At 38.0% G+C, this 13,694-nt stretch overlaps 1 protein-coding gene across 1 annotated transcript in view; it reads right to left on the bottom strand.

Moving 5' to 3' along the window:
• LOC127581201 (double C2-like domain-containing protein beta) overlaps positions 1-13,694 on the bottom strand; it is a 191,341-nt gene that overhangs the window by 157,967 nt on the left and 19,680 nt on the right. The window contains exon 2 of the mRNA XM_052035315.1: positions 2,017-2,096. Coding sequence (XP_051891275.1) covers positions 2,017-2,096 — 80 coding nt within the window. The remainder of the gene's footprint in view (positions 1-2,016; positions 2,097-13,694) is intronic.

The raw sequence follows: 13,694 nt of genomic DNA, 5'->3' as shown, positions 1-13,694 counted from the left end.
ATTCCATTGCAACATCCTCCCATAGACCAAATTTCTATTTTGAAGTGCTAATTCAGGCTGAATGGCTGGAACATTCATGGAAATAACCTGGACTAGACAGCACCAAATGCTGGAAGGCTACAATTCAATATCCTTCCTGATCTGCAGACCTAGAATGTGGAATTACAGTACTTCTAATTCATGACCCTTGGCTAGATTTAATGGAGAAAGGTCATGGCAAAATTCACTTATGTCTGAGTTTCCCATTCTTCTAAAATATTGATCAAACAGATTCTTGTTAGATTGTTTGATTTAAAAAAACATAACAATTTTACTGAAGGAGAAGTTGTTGCTGAGCAACATCAAGACAGACAAGCAAAGATTTATTTGTGACACTGAAAATTCATGACCCCAAGCATTTTCCATTCTACTTCAAAACAGCCTTTTACTTTGGATTGCTATGATTAAGAGTGCATTTTCCATTTCCATATTTTAGTACAATATCTTAAGAACTTAAAGTCATTAGTACTATATCTCAATTCATTCATTCCTTTCAAGTTTCTTTCACATATTGACTGAATCTAATTTCATGGTCTCTTTGGACACAGACTGTTGTAGAATTGGGATTGCTTTTCTGTTGACTACTACGATAAAAGGTAAATGCATTTCATAGAAACTAACTAAAGGCATTGTTTATATATTTGAAAAAGTATTGTCCTTTCATTGCTTTATTAGTTTGTGAATTACATCTACATAGAGAAATGGCTCATAGAGCATTAGACAATGGTGGGGTGGGGGAAGAACTAGTCGATACCAAGGAGAGCAAAAAGTTAGGATGAAATACAGCATAGACAAAAGAATGAAAGACAAATTTTATCCACTTTATGGTAGGATGATGGTGTTGAATTTATGGGGGTGTGTCTACAGTGCACAAATTTTGTGTGCACTATATACATAGGAATGATCTAGTAAAATATTTCCCACATCTCACTTTAATTTGGCACGATAAATTTCATTGAGCTACTCAATTAAATATTTTCTTGCAACATATTGGAATGGATTCAATCAAAATAGTTCAGCTGAGGGTAATAGTTCTCCTGCAATCTTCACATAGCAGGAAATAAGTTGATCAAGTCAGTGGCTGAACCAACCAACTCTTTGGTTTGGGGAAACAGGAGTCTGATGATAAGGACACCTTTACCTTCTGATTGGTAGGAAGTCAGTGAGTGTAAAGTAATCGAGATTAGTTGTCAAACTCAGGAAACTATTTTAAAATTGGATCAAAAAGTAATGTAATGAAAACATTATATTTGCAGAATGTGGCAGGTGTGAGGCCACTTTATGGTAGGATGATAGTGTTGAATTTATGGGGGTGTGTCAGAATAATGGCAGATGTGAGGACATTGGCAAAATTAAAATGGGGCTCCAAGAATCTTGAAATTGGTTCTGCAGGGCACAATGAATTTCGGAAGGATGGGGTGATGTCAATTTGGTCCCTTGCTGCTGATGACAATATGAGGCACAACATTCTGAATAATTTGGAGTTTACGGAGATGGGAATCAGGGAAGACCAAGGAGAGCGTTCAAGAAGTCCAACCTTGAGGTGATACTGCAATGTTTCAGGTTTCAGTAGAAGCTTTGGAAGTGATATTGGTTTTGCTGATGGATTAGTTATTGGAAGGAAGCTGAACTTGACCATTGAGTTGACGATCAAGGAGAAGGTGGTCAAGAAAAGTAGTTGAAAGTAATCAGCATTAGAAATAATTCTGAGATTAAGAATGACAAAAATTTTTAGATTAAGCAGTACAGGATGTGTGAATTCAATTCTCTTTGTCAAATTGTTAAATCTCTCTCTCTCTTTCAATCCATATTATCATGTCTACTAATAAATCTGACAGCTGTTACTTTAGCTATCTGGCATATATTATGAAAATAAATGTACAATTTGCATGCATTAGAAAATGCAAAACTAAATCAAAAGACAGTGACACCTATAAACAGATTCTTCATTATATGCAATGTTCTCAGGTTACGTACCTTGGCTTTATTTATTGAGCAATGGAGAGCATTGTTTTCTTGGTCGTACAGCAAACTGAAATCTAATGTACCCAGGGTGGCTGGAAAAGGAAAGGAGATGGCTTTACCATCAACAAAACAGACGAAATAAAAATGTAATTTTGTAACTACCGAAGAAGTGAATATCCCCTGGCGAAAGATAAGGTGTAATTCTAATCGATAAAACAATTATTCATGCACACCAAGCTTAAACACAGCTACTTATAAGTTCAGTAATTTTATTCTACATTACGCAGATCAGGTCCAATTCCATTAAGTTAAATTTTATGTGATAATTTAATATAATAAAAACTAGAAGTTTTTTTTCTATTTGGTTGTAAACTGTATCATTTCTAATGCAAAGACTTGTTTTGGATAAAGTGCACCAAAGAAATAGAGCTCATGTAAAATTGAAAATAAGCATCAATATTTACAATGTCACTGCTTTTGCTGGTGCAATCAGAGATCAAAGGTAATGCTGAAAGGTATAAAGGGCAGCAAGAAAATTGCAGGATTTGATTTAACACCAGGGAGAAGTAGCTTGGGTTCATCCAGTAAGAATAAATGAGCAGGTAGAGATATGAACCATTCGTGGAATTACAATTATCAAAGGAATAGGTAGGGTGAAATTGAAATGTTTTTGTCAGCTATCAGAAGTGCCAAATCAATGATTCCTGTGCTTGGTCCACGGTATGGTAGCGTAGTGGTAAGCACGATGCTATTACAGCGCAGCGATCGGTGTTCAATTCCCGTTGCTATCTGTAAGGAGTTTGTACGTTCTCCCCATGACTGTGTGGGTTTCCTCCTGGTACGTGGGTTTCCTCCCGCATTCTAAAGACATATGGGTTAGTAGGTTAACATGGGTTTAAAATGGGTGGCGCAGACTCGCTGGGCTGGAAGGGCCTGTTACCGTGCTGTATAAATAAAGTTTTAAATAACAAAGGAACAAATATTCACAAGTGCCAGACAATTGAGAAATTAAGTCAATCCCTCTACGACTTAAAAAAGCCAACCCTGAAATTCACCTGTGAGTTTCACCAGGATCACACTGCAAATCTAATGACAGTTTGATGTAAAATCCCAGAAACTGGCATGTAACTGAACTCTGCTGCTCCCTATGAATTCTAAGAGCTTTCGATTTATCTTGTGGATGTGGAGCCCTTCCCATATCTCATGTAAGGAATGAGATGGAGCTAGTGGGAGTTAATCTAATGCAGCAGAGACTAGGTTAAAAGTGTGTGCTTTGAATTTTAGCTCGGGTCCAGTGTAAAACTGGAACTTGGTAAACTAAGTGAGATTATGTTCATTGCCTGCAAGACTACAGAAGTGGTTACAGGGACAGAACTGGAGATTGGAGAGGGATGTTCCAGTCCAAGAAAATAACCTGGAACCATGAAAGTTAGCTTAGAATAAGCAAACTGATAGACCAAGCCTCTTATAATTGTAGGGGAATCTGCATGGTGTGTCTGAGGTGGGCAAGGTATAGGGGAAGCCTCCTATAGCAGACAGGTGCTATAATCTTCAATGTATGCTACTCTGGTTTTGTCATTCCTGACAGGGTTGACACCCATGGGATCAGTGCCTGTAGATTTTGGAGCAAATGTTTTTTGGTAAATATAACATTCAGTGTGATAGAAACCAGGATTGACATAGTTGATTGGAAATCCCAATATAATTGGCCCCAGCTTTCTTGGGTTAAGCAGCAGCAAGATAATCATTTGTCATCCAACGATCCTACACCAGAAGGTGTATGTGTGTGGACAAAATGGATCTTAGTTGTGACATCATTATGGTTAAATAACCCATTGACAATGACACTGTAATTTCGTGCTTGAAAAATGGCCATATAAGCAATGCATTAATTACAAACACCTTCGAATTTACAACAGATTTAGTAATGCCTTCAGGAAAAGAGGAAGGAGAATATGACATGTGATACAAAATAACAGAGACATTTTAATAATATTCGAATTCCAAACCATACAAAGCACACTTTCAGTTTTCCCCTTCAATACAAGCAAAAGCGGCTTTGACACCCTGCCATGAACATGCACATGCATAGAAAAACAAAATGCCCTACTGCAAAAACATAATGCCAATATCCATATCCCATTATTATGGTCATAAGTAAGCTGACAGTTTGACCCTGCAGCAAAATAAGATTGCAATTTTTTTTTAATGATATTTTTTCCCCAATCTTGGTTAATTGAATCACATTGTGATGATTTCTTTTTAAAATGTCATTGTATTTAGGGAGCAGATTTCTAATTGTTTCTGGCAGGATGTGTGTAAAACTAATTTTTAGTACTGCTGTCAAAGTGCAATTGAGTGATATGAATAAAAGGTCTTTAAGAAAGTTGATGCAGTCACAACAGGCTGAACAGTCTCCTTCTGTACTGGTGAATTCTAAATGTATTTTTCTCATCAGTCTAACCTAAACATGAATATAAGTCATGTTGGCTTGATGGAAAATATCTGAGCTGTAGCAGTTAGTGCTTGCACCATACTCAAAAGTGCAGAGGTAAAACAACATAAAAACAGGGTATTTATTCTCTACACAGGTGAGAGATGTTAATTAAACATACCTAATCTGCTTCCATACTTTGTTCCCTTTTTCTCTCTCAATTTATCCAATCTAATCTTAAATGTTGAAAGCTTATTAACATTGGAAGTGAATTCCATAGCCATACCAATTATGAATATAGAAGTTTCCACTTCTCCCCTTTTCTGCTCCTATATCTAACTTTAAGGTGATTGGAGGAAGGTATAAGGGGGATGTCAGGGGTAAGTTTTTTTACAAAGAGAGTGGTGGGTGCATGGAACACACTGCCGGCAGAGGTTGTGGGGGCAGAAACATTAGGGGCATTTAAGAGACTCTTAGATAGACACATGAATGATAGAGAAATGGAGGGCTATGTGGGAGGGAAAAGTTAGATAGATCTTAGAGCAGGATAAAATGTCGGCACGACATTGTGCACTGAAGGGCCTGTACTGTGCTGGAGTGTTCTATGTTCATGTTCTAACTGTTTATCCTTGGATTCGTATTCCAGGACCCACAACTACTGTAACATTATTCTTATTAACTTGACTCAAGGTCAGATAACTTCAAACATAATATGCTTGTGATCCTAATGATGATAGACCGAAATGTTCAAGTCTTCTTTGGTATTTGTAGAGTACCCTATCAAATCTGTGTTGTGACCTCTCTGATGTTTCAATATCTTCTCTGCAACTTGATCTATAATGGTCTTGGTGATTGGCAAATTAGAAATATGTTCATAATTTCAGGACCTAACCTGGTCAGTGATCTTTGACAACTTGGGGAGGCTCATACATCGTTTTGTTTTGTAAGGCTTTTTTTTAAATTGAAGCTTTCCAGGGGCATCTTAGTGGCCCAGCTGGTAGAGCTTCTACCTCATAGCTCCAGTGACCCAGATTCAATCCTGACCTCTGGTGACACAAGAGACAGCAGATACTGGAATCTGGAGCAAAAAACAACCTGCTGGAGGAGCTCATTGAGTCGAGCAGTGTTTGTTGGGGGTGGGGGAAGGAATTGCTAACGTTTCGGGTCAAAACCCTCCATCAGGACAGACCTCTGGTGATGCCTGCATGGTGCTTCTACATTCTCCCTGTGACTGTGTGGGTTTCCTTCCACATCCCAAAGTTGTGCGGGATGATAGGTTAATTAGCCACTATTGTGTGCAGGTGAGTGGTAGAATCTGGGGGGAACCGACAAGAATGTGGGGAGAATAAAGATGGGTAAATAGGTGCTTAATGACCAGCAGGGACTTGGTGGGCCAAAAGGCCTGTTTGTGTGTGGTATGATTCTATGACTAGATATAATAAGTTGGGAACTTTTGAAAATAGTCTCCTCCAAGATAATGTAACATTGTAAGTTAAATTAACTTGTGATATATAAAGAAAAGTTAAAGGAGTGTTAGTTCACGTTTACAAGTGTAACATTTCTCGAATAACTTCTCATTTTGTTTACCACTTGCAGTGCTGCCAATAATCTGCAAAACAAGAGTGTAGGCAGCAAATTTAAAATCATATGTACTTGACCTCAAAATGGTGTCAAGGGTTCTAAAAGGATACCGCAGTAAGTAGATCTATTGCAGACATGGGCAGAGAAATGGCAGATGGAGTTTAATCTGGGCAAGTGTGGTGTTGCACTTTAGGAGGTCAAATGTAAGGAAAAAGTACACAGCAAATGGCAGGACCCTTAGGAGCATTGATGTATAGAGGGAACTTGGGGTCCAAGATCATTGCTCCCTGAAAGTGGCAACATAAGTAGATAGGGTGATAAAGAAGGTATATGGCATGCTTGCCTTCATCGGTTGGGGCACTGAGTATAAGAGTTGTCAAGTCATGTTGCAGCTGTATAAAACTTTGCTTTGCCCATATTTGGTGTATTGTGTGCAGTTCTGGTTGCCCCAATACAGGAAGGATGTGACGGCTTTGGCGAGGGTGCAGAAGAGAATCATCAGGATACTGCCTGGATTAGAGAGTATTAGCTACAAGGAGAGGTTGGACAAATTGGATTGTTTTCTCCGGAGAGTTGGAGGCTAAGGGGAGACCTGATAGAGGTTTATAAAATTATGAGAGGCACAGATAGAATAGATGGTCAGTCTTTTTTCCTAGAGTAGAAATATCAAATACTAGAGGACACAGCTTTAAGGTGAGGGGGGAAAGTTTAAAGGAGATGTGAGGAGTAAGTTTTTTTTTACACAGAGTGTGGTAGGTACCTGGAATGTCCTGCCAGGAGTGGTGGTGGAAGCAGACACAACAGTGGCATTTAAAAGGCATTTAGGCTCATGAACGTGCAGGGAATGGAGGGATACGGATCATGTGCCAGCAAATAGGTTTAGTTTAATTTGGCATCGTGGTTGGCATAGAGATCATGGGCTGAGGGGCCTGTTCCTTTGCTGTACAATGTTTTATGTATTACATGCATTCTTAATGAGATCCAGGGTACTTCTTCCCTCTTTTTCCATGCGAACTTTACACCTAAACAGTATATTCTGTTTAATTTGGAAATACCTTTTAAGAGGTTGCATTATATTTTTATCACAACAGCTCAACCTTCAGATTATTAAGGGGCAATTTTATCAATAGATAATAAGAGGGCAGGCATAACTTTTATGAAATGAAACACCAATTTTATGGGAAATTTGCATGAAAAACAGATTAATCAGTGATGTGGTTTCTGAACATAAATTTACTGAGACAACCTAATTACTTTCACTGCTTCACTAGTGAGTATAGACATATATTCCTATATCTGGTCTCCAAGGCCTATCCAAAGGCAAAATCTTGCCTAATATAATTATGAGAAAAATTCTCATATCCAGACTTCAGCACTGTTTCATCAGTTACTTTTCAATAGCAGGATCCTTAATTCAACCTTCCAACATCTTTGTAATTCACTTAAACACATTGCATGATGGTACAATTGTTTTTTCACTCTATATACCTAGTCGATTAAAATGGAGATAAAAGTGGTTCAATCTTGAGAATGCAATTCAGTAACAATCAATCAATGTCTTTGTCAGATCACCAGTCAGTAACTAAATTTCAAACTGGCCTTCATCTTAAGGTACTTTTGTTTTTCTTCAACATTTTCAGCACCAGAAATTAAGCTTAGCTTAATTTAGTTTTCCAGATAAGAATCAGACCCTGGGAAACAGCACCAAGCATTAACAAGCAGCCAAGAAGCAAAATATTCTCCTGGTATTTTCACTGATTTGAAGACGTGGGCTGAATTTTAATGTGCTGACCTTTGGGAGTAGGAATTATGGGAAGGTTTAGGAGTATGCAGAAACATCGGTGTTCTCAGTACATTTGACAGTTGGTTTTAACCCAGCCACTGCATTAACATATTATACCCACATTATTTCCTGAACATCAGGTTGAGCAGATACGATGATTCCAACTCCTTATTTTAAAGGACATGGCAAACATGATGTTTGATAAATGCACTGCAATTGGTATGTGCAAATGGAGTACATGCAGGGCCCGTAAGGTATAATATGCTCTGCCAATGGAATGAAGAAGTCCGCCAGTGATGTCAAGAAGACATGGTTGAAGTTAACCTAAGGAACGATCCTCAGAAGTGTGGTTCCACACTCTTGAATTCAGTGATGACTGTCTCAAAGCAGGAAAAGCACAGCGACACATTTATCCACAGATTGATTTGGGCTTTATTCCAACTCCTTCAAATTGCTCCCTTATGTCTATTCCAGTACCTCATTCCAAATACCATCTCAACTTCCAGTATACCCAGTCTCTCTGTCCACATTCTTCTCTGTTTGCAGCTGTCATTGGCATTTAATATCATATTAACAAGGCATTCCATCACAGATGCCATAAGTTGTCCATGAATCAGAGCTGAATTTAATGGGATCATAGAGTTGTTACATTCAAAGAACTATGATGCAGGTTTATGGAAGAACTCCATGCAGATGTTAGAATTAATGAAAATCACAGAAATCATGGTTTTGTATAATGACACAAATCTGGCAGAGCCAGCTGACAGGTTCACAGTCTGCCAGGACTGCAGAACACAACCACCAAGAACACCACTTCAAGGATGGAATGGGTTTTGAGATCATTCTAGCATGTCCAAATAGATTATTGTGAAAAAGGGCAAGGACATCTATGTGGTGTTAGTTAACAGCCAAATGAAGTGGATTGAGATAAAGCCTGTGGGGTCACACACCACCACAGAATGCATGATAGAGGAAGTTAGATCCATGTTTACGACATATAGTCTTCATGAGGAGGCTGTGTCAGATAATGGTCTACAGTTTAGATCAGTTCAGTCTGAACTATTCATGAAATAAAATGGAATAGAGCATCACTTCACTTATCCTTATTAACCATCTCAAATGGGGAAGCTGAAAGATCAATAAATAGAGTAATGGATATACTAAAGACTATTCTTCCACATACTTTTACAAGCATATACGTATTCTGAGAAGATCCTTTGAATAAACTCATTGCACACAGTTTGAGACCCCTGAGTCTCATGTGTATCAGTCTGTGCATTCTGCAATACACTTCATTAGAAGTTAAGAACCCTTTGGGAACACTTATCTCCAAGTTTTACAAGTTTGTTCAAAATATTTACCAATCTCCCACCAAAATGTTTGTGAACAAAGCCTTCTGCAGAGTCACTAAAGAAAGCAGTGGTGAAGTTTCAGTAATTAGGGACAGATTTTCCTGTCAGTTCTTCAGCCACTTCCAATGCTTTTATGCTCTTGCTTTCACTGCTAAACTCTAGGAAGGTTGAGGAATTGGTATCTATTGAGTTAAAGTTCAAAGCTCCTGTGAGATCACTCTTAATAGGCTATTATCATTTTGGAATTGATAATCTGCTTTTCCTGAGATGAATGTTCACATGCATTCTGATGTGCTCAGGATGGATGCAGCCACATTCAGCACATTTAACCTCTGATCTGTTCCCAGAATCCAGGCTTGTACGTTTAGTGTTTGAATGCGAGACAATTTCATCCCTTTAAGAGTCATTGAGATCTTGGCCGATTGATTGTATTTATCTGAAGTATCTGTTGCATCAGTAAAAATTGAAACTGCACCCAGTCTGGCTTAGAATCAGACCTGGAAGTCTTGGCTCTGGGTTCACATTCTTTGCCTCATTCACAGAGAGATTTCTACAATCCAGATCGTGGTGTGAAGCTTTGCCTTTTCTCTTCTTGCCTCTCTTTGTCCCATCTCTGTGGCCTCAGCATTTCTTATGTTATTTTTCCAATGCTTTACTTCTCCTTCTTTGATCCCCTGCACTGGCTTTTCTCATGAAAATTTTCCTTATGTTGTATTTGTCTCTATCTATACCATTCAAACACTAGTGCTGTACAGTGCTGGGTTTTCATTTGTGTGATGCTTAACTGTGCCCTTGGGAAAAACCAGTGGCTGCAATTTGGACTGTGTGCAGGCATGGTAGTGTAGTGGTTAGCGTAACACTATTACAGTGCCAGCGATGTACATGTGACTAATAAAGATATCTTATTTTATCTTATCTTGTTTTGAGTCATGCCCTGGATTATGGAAAGAGAAAGCTTAGGCTGGGAAGCAACAGCTGCCTCAACTTGAAGAACCAACAACAATAACCCAAAATTAATATTTAACACTAAGTACACAAGGAGATATTAGGATAGGTAACTAAAAGTTTGATCAAAGACCAAGGTTTTAAGGATTACAAAGGAAGAGAGATGGAAAGGTTAAGAAAGGGAATTGCAAAGCTTAGAATCTAGTCAGTTGAAGGCACAGTTCCTAATGGTGAGTGGTTAAAATCAGGAATGTTCCCAGGCCAGAAATAGAAGAGGACAGAGTTCTCAAAAATAATTAGTGGGCTTCGAGAGATTGTAGAGATAGAAAATGGTGAGAAGTGGGAAGTACAAGTTACCAGCAGTCATTCCATTTTTCACATGAGCAATCTAAAACAAATTCCACTGTATTGTTCTGTCCCAGTACTTTGATGGCTTTCTCTGACAGAAATAAAACCGAAAGAATTGTGTACAGACACTTACTTTCACTACTTTCAATAATAGAAATCTTTTGCATTAGATTTCTCTCCAGCATGAAGAGGTAATTTTGCCAATTTCTTATCAAACTCAGCACCTTTTATCGTGCATGCCAAAGCAAAAAATTGAGATGATGGCACAGAATGATAAGGTTGGTCCAAGTCTGTAAGCAGCAGCTAATTTACTTTGACACTATTGTCATTTGAAAATTACCATATTAATCATGGAATATTTCTTACCTAATGAGAAACAGCACTCTCTGTTTATTGCTCCAATTATATTAAGGTGAACTCTGCTTTTTTTCTGTGTGCAGTTTAACACAAGCACAAGTTCAGCCATAGAAAGGAACAAGAAAAGAGCATTCAGTCCAGTGTGTATTGGCTCTTTGTTAGAATAATACAAAGTTAATTTAAGCAACCAGTTCCCTCTCCATACTATGCTGATCTCTGCTTCATATATTTTCCATTTTTCCTTTAATTTAACAAGTTATGCATTAACTGTTCCCATGGTTAGAAGTTCCAAACTCAAATAAACTTCTGTGTAAAGAAATTGGTGCTTGTTTGTCTCCTCTCTCTCTTAGTGATAATTTTGAAATAAGTGCTTGCCATGACTCACCCAGCCTGATTCATTCTCATCAAAAACCTTCACAATTTTAGAAACCAATTAAATGTCTTCTTAGGTTTCTCTGCTCTAATGAATATCTCATGTCTCTTCTCATAACAATAGTTTTCTATTCCAAGTATCCACCCAGTGAAATTATATTTTTTTGCCTTCTTTAGGTTTCTGGTACTCGGCACAAGGTTTGAGGGAGGAGAGCTGTGAGAAGTCATTAGGTGTGGAAAAAATGGCAAATGGGGGATCAGTTGAGGGTGACCAGTGGCTGATAAACAGTGAGGTCTTGTTGGCAGTCAGGACTTAGTAATGGAGCGGAAAGGTAGTGACTGGGGGTTGTTGAACTAGTAATCAGTTGTTGGAGCGCGTGTTGGGCTGACAGATCAATAGCTAAGGCAAAGGTGGGCTCAGGCCAGCAGATCAGTAACAGGGGAAGGTGGGGGAGGGTCAGCAAGGCTCATAAAGTGCAATGTTGGGGTTGTAAAGGTTCCTTCATCTAGGAGAGATGAAGCAACAGCCATAATTTCGTAAAATATTCTACACAAGGTAGGTTCCCAGCACCAGAGTCCAGAGGCAGGTCTGCTTCAATTAACAGTGAAGGCTTCTAACTTTCAATTCATCAGCAGGGGAAAGAGCCTCTCAGCATCCACACTGCCAAGCCTTTCAGAATTTTTTGTTTCAAAGGGATTATGTCTAATTCTTCTAAACTTGAGGGCCACACTACTAAAATTCTTCTTATGAAAGAACCCTCTCATCCCAGGAATCAATCTGGTGAACCTTTATTACACTACCTCTAACACATTTATATCTTTCTTGGAGAAGGAGACCAAAACTACACACAGCATGGTCTCATCTAAACCAATAATTGCAGTAAGATTTCAAACTCTTTTATTTCACTCCCTTGCAGTTAACGTGCACATGCTATTTGCCTTTCTAATTGCTTGCTGTACCTAGTTATTAATTTCCTGAGACTTGAGTGCAAGGAGATCTATATTCGCATGACCACTAATACTTAAGAGTGTCTTAATTTTTTAAAACAAATCGTTTTTCCTATTCTTCCCTGTATGCCTACATTTTCTCCATTTTTCACCTTCTTGACCAACCATTTAACCCATCTATATTCCTTTATGAACTCCCCATAATTTACTTTCTAACTTTGTGTCATCACCAGAGTTGGTTACATAACAGTCAATTCCTTCATCTAAGTCATAAACGTATATTGTAGGTAGCTGAGATCCCACAGTAGTAATCTTTGTGACATTTCACTAATACCAGCCCTCTTACCAGAATAGAACCAATATATTTCTACTCTGTTCTTAAACTTTTACTAAGTCATCTATCCATACAAATTTACATATTAACTTTAACCCTATGAACTCTTATTTTGTGTAACAATCTTTTTTGCAATAACTTATCAAATACCTTTTGATAATCCAAATATACTAAATCCTCTACTTCCTTCTCTATCCATTCAGCTAGTTCTATTTTCAAAAATCTCTTATTAGACTAATTAAATATGCTTTTCCTTTCATAAAACCTTGCTGACTCACCCTAATGATATTATTCATGTGTCCTGTTATCAATTATACATAATTAATTCCAAATGTTCCAATGATTGCTTTGAGTTAATCAGCCTATAGTTTGTAATTTTCTGTCACCTTTTTTGAATGGTGGTGCTATGTTTATTACCTTTCAAATCCAATAGGACCAAAAATTTGAAGGATCACAAACAATGAATTCATCTTTCACTGCTGCCACTTCTTTCGCAGTTCCAGGACATAGGCAATCAGATCCCTGTGCCCATTTAAGACAGATGAGGAGAATTTTTTTCAACCTTTGGAATCCTCCACTCCAGAGGGCTGAATAAGATGTATCAGTGAATATATCCTAGGCCAGGATGGACAGACATTTGGTCTCCAGGGATGTCAGGAATTATGGGAAACAGCAGGAAAATGGAGCTGAGGCCAAGATCAGATCAGCCAGGATCTTTCTGAATGGCAGAATAGGGAAACCATATTGTCTACTCATGCTCCTTTTCTTATGCTCTTATCAATTCAATATTTTGAATGGTTTGATGCAAGTTTCCATTAAGAGTGATTTGGTATCTAGCAAGCAATTTGCATGGTCTTCCTGATACTCACCTATTGTACCCCAAAGGATTCATGAAATATCAAATCTGAATAAGTGTAATCAAGAATTACAGTTATGTTCATATTGGCTGGTCATACTGATTTACAGCCACCTATTGTACCCCAAAGGATTCATGAAATATCAAATCTGAATAAGTGTAATCAAGGATTACAGTTATGTTCATATTGGCTGGTCATACTGATTTACAGCCACCTATTGTACCCCAAAGGATTCATGAAATATCAAATCTGAATAAGTGTAATCAAGAATTACAGTTATGTTCATATTGGCTGGTCATACTGATTTACAGCCATTGGATAATGTTAAAATAATTGAAAAACAATCATCTCAAAATCCAGAGACTTGCACCAATTACTT

The sequence above is a fragment of the Pristis pectinata genome, chromosome 21, assembly GCF_009764475.1.
Source record: "Pristis pectinata isolate sPriPec2 chromosome 21, sPriPec2.1.pri, whole genome shotgun sequence".
Lineage (NCBI taxonomy): Eukaryota > Metazoa > Chordata > Chondrichthyes > Rhinopristiformes > Pristidae > Pristis > Pristis pectinata.
The sequence above is the reverse complement of the archived record's forward strand: the minus strand, read 5'-3'. Positions and strand labels throughout refer to the sequence as shown.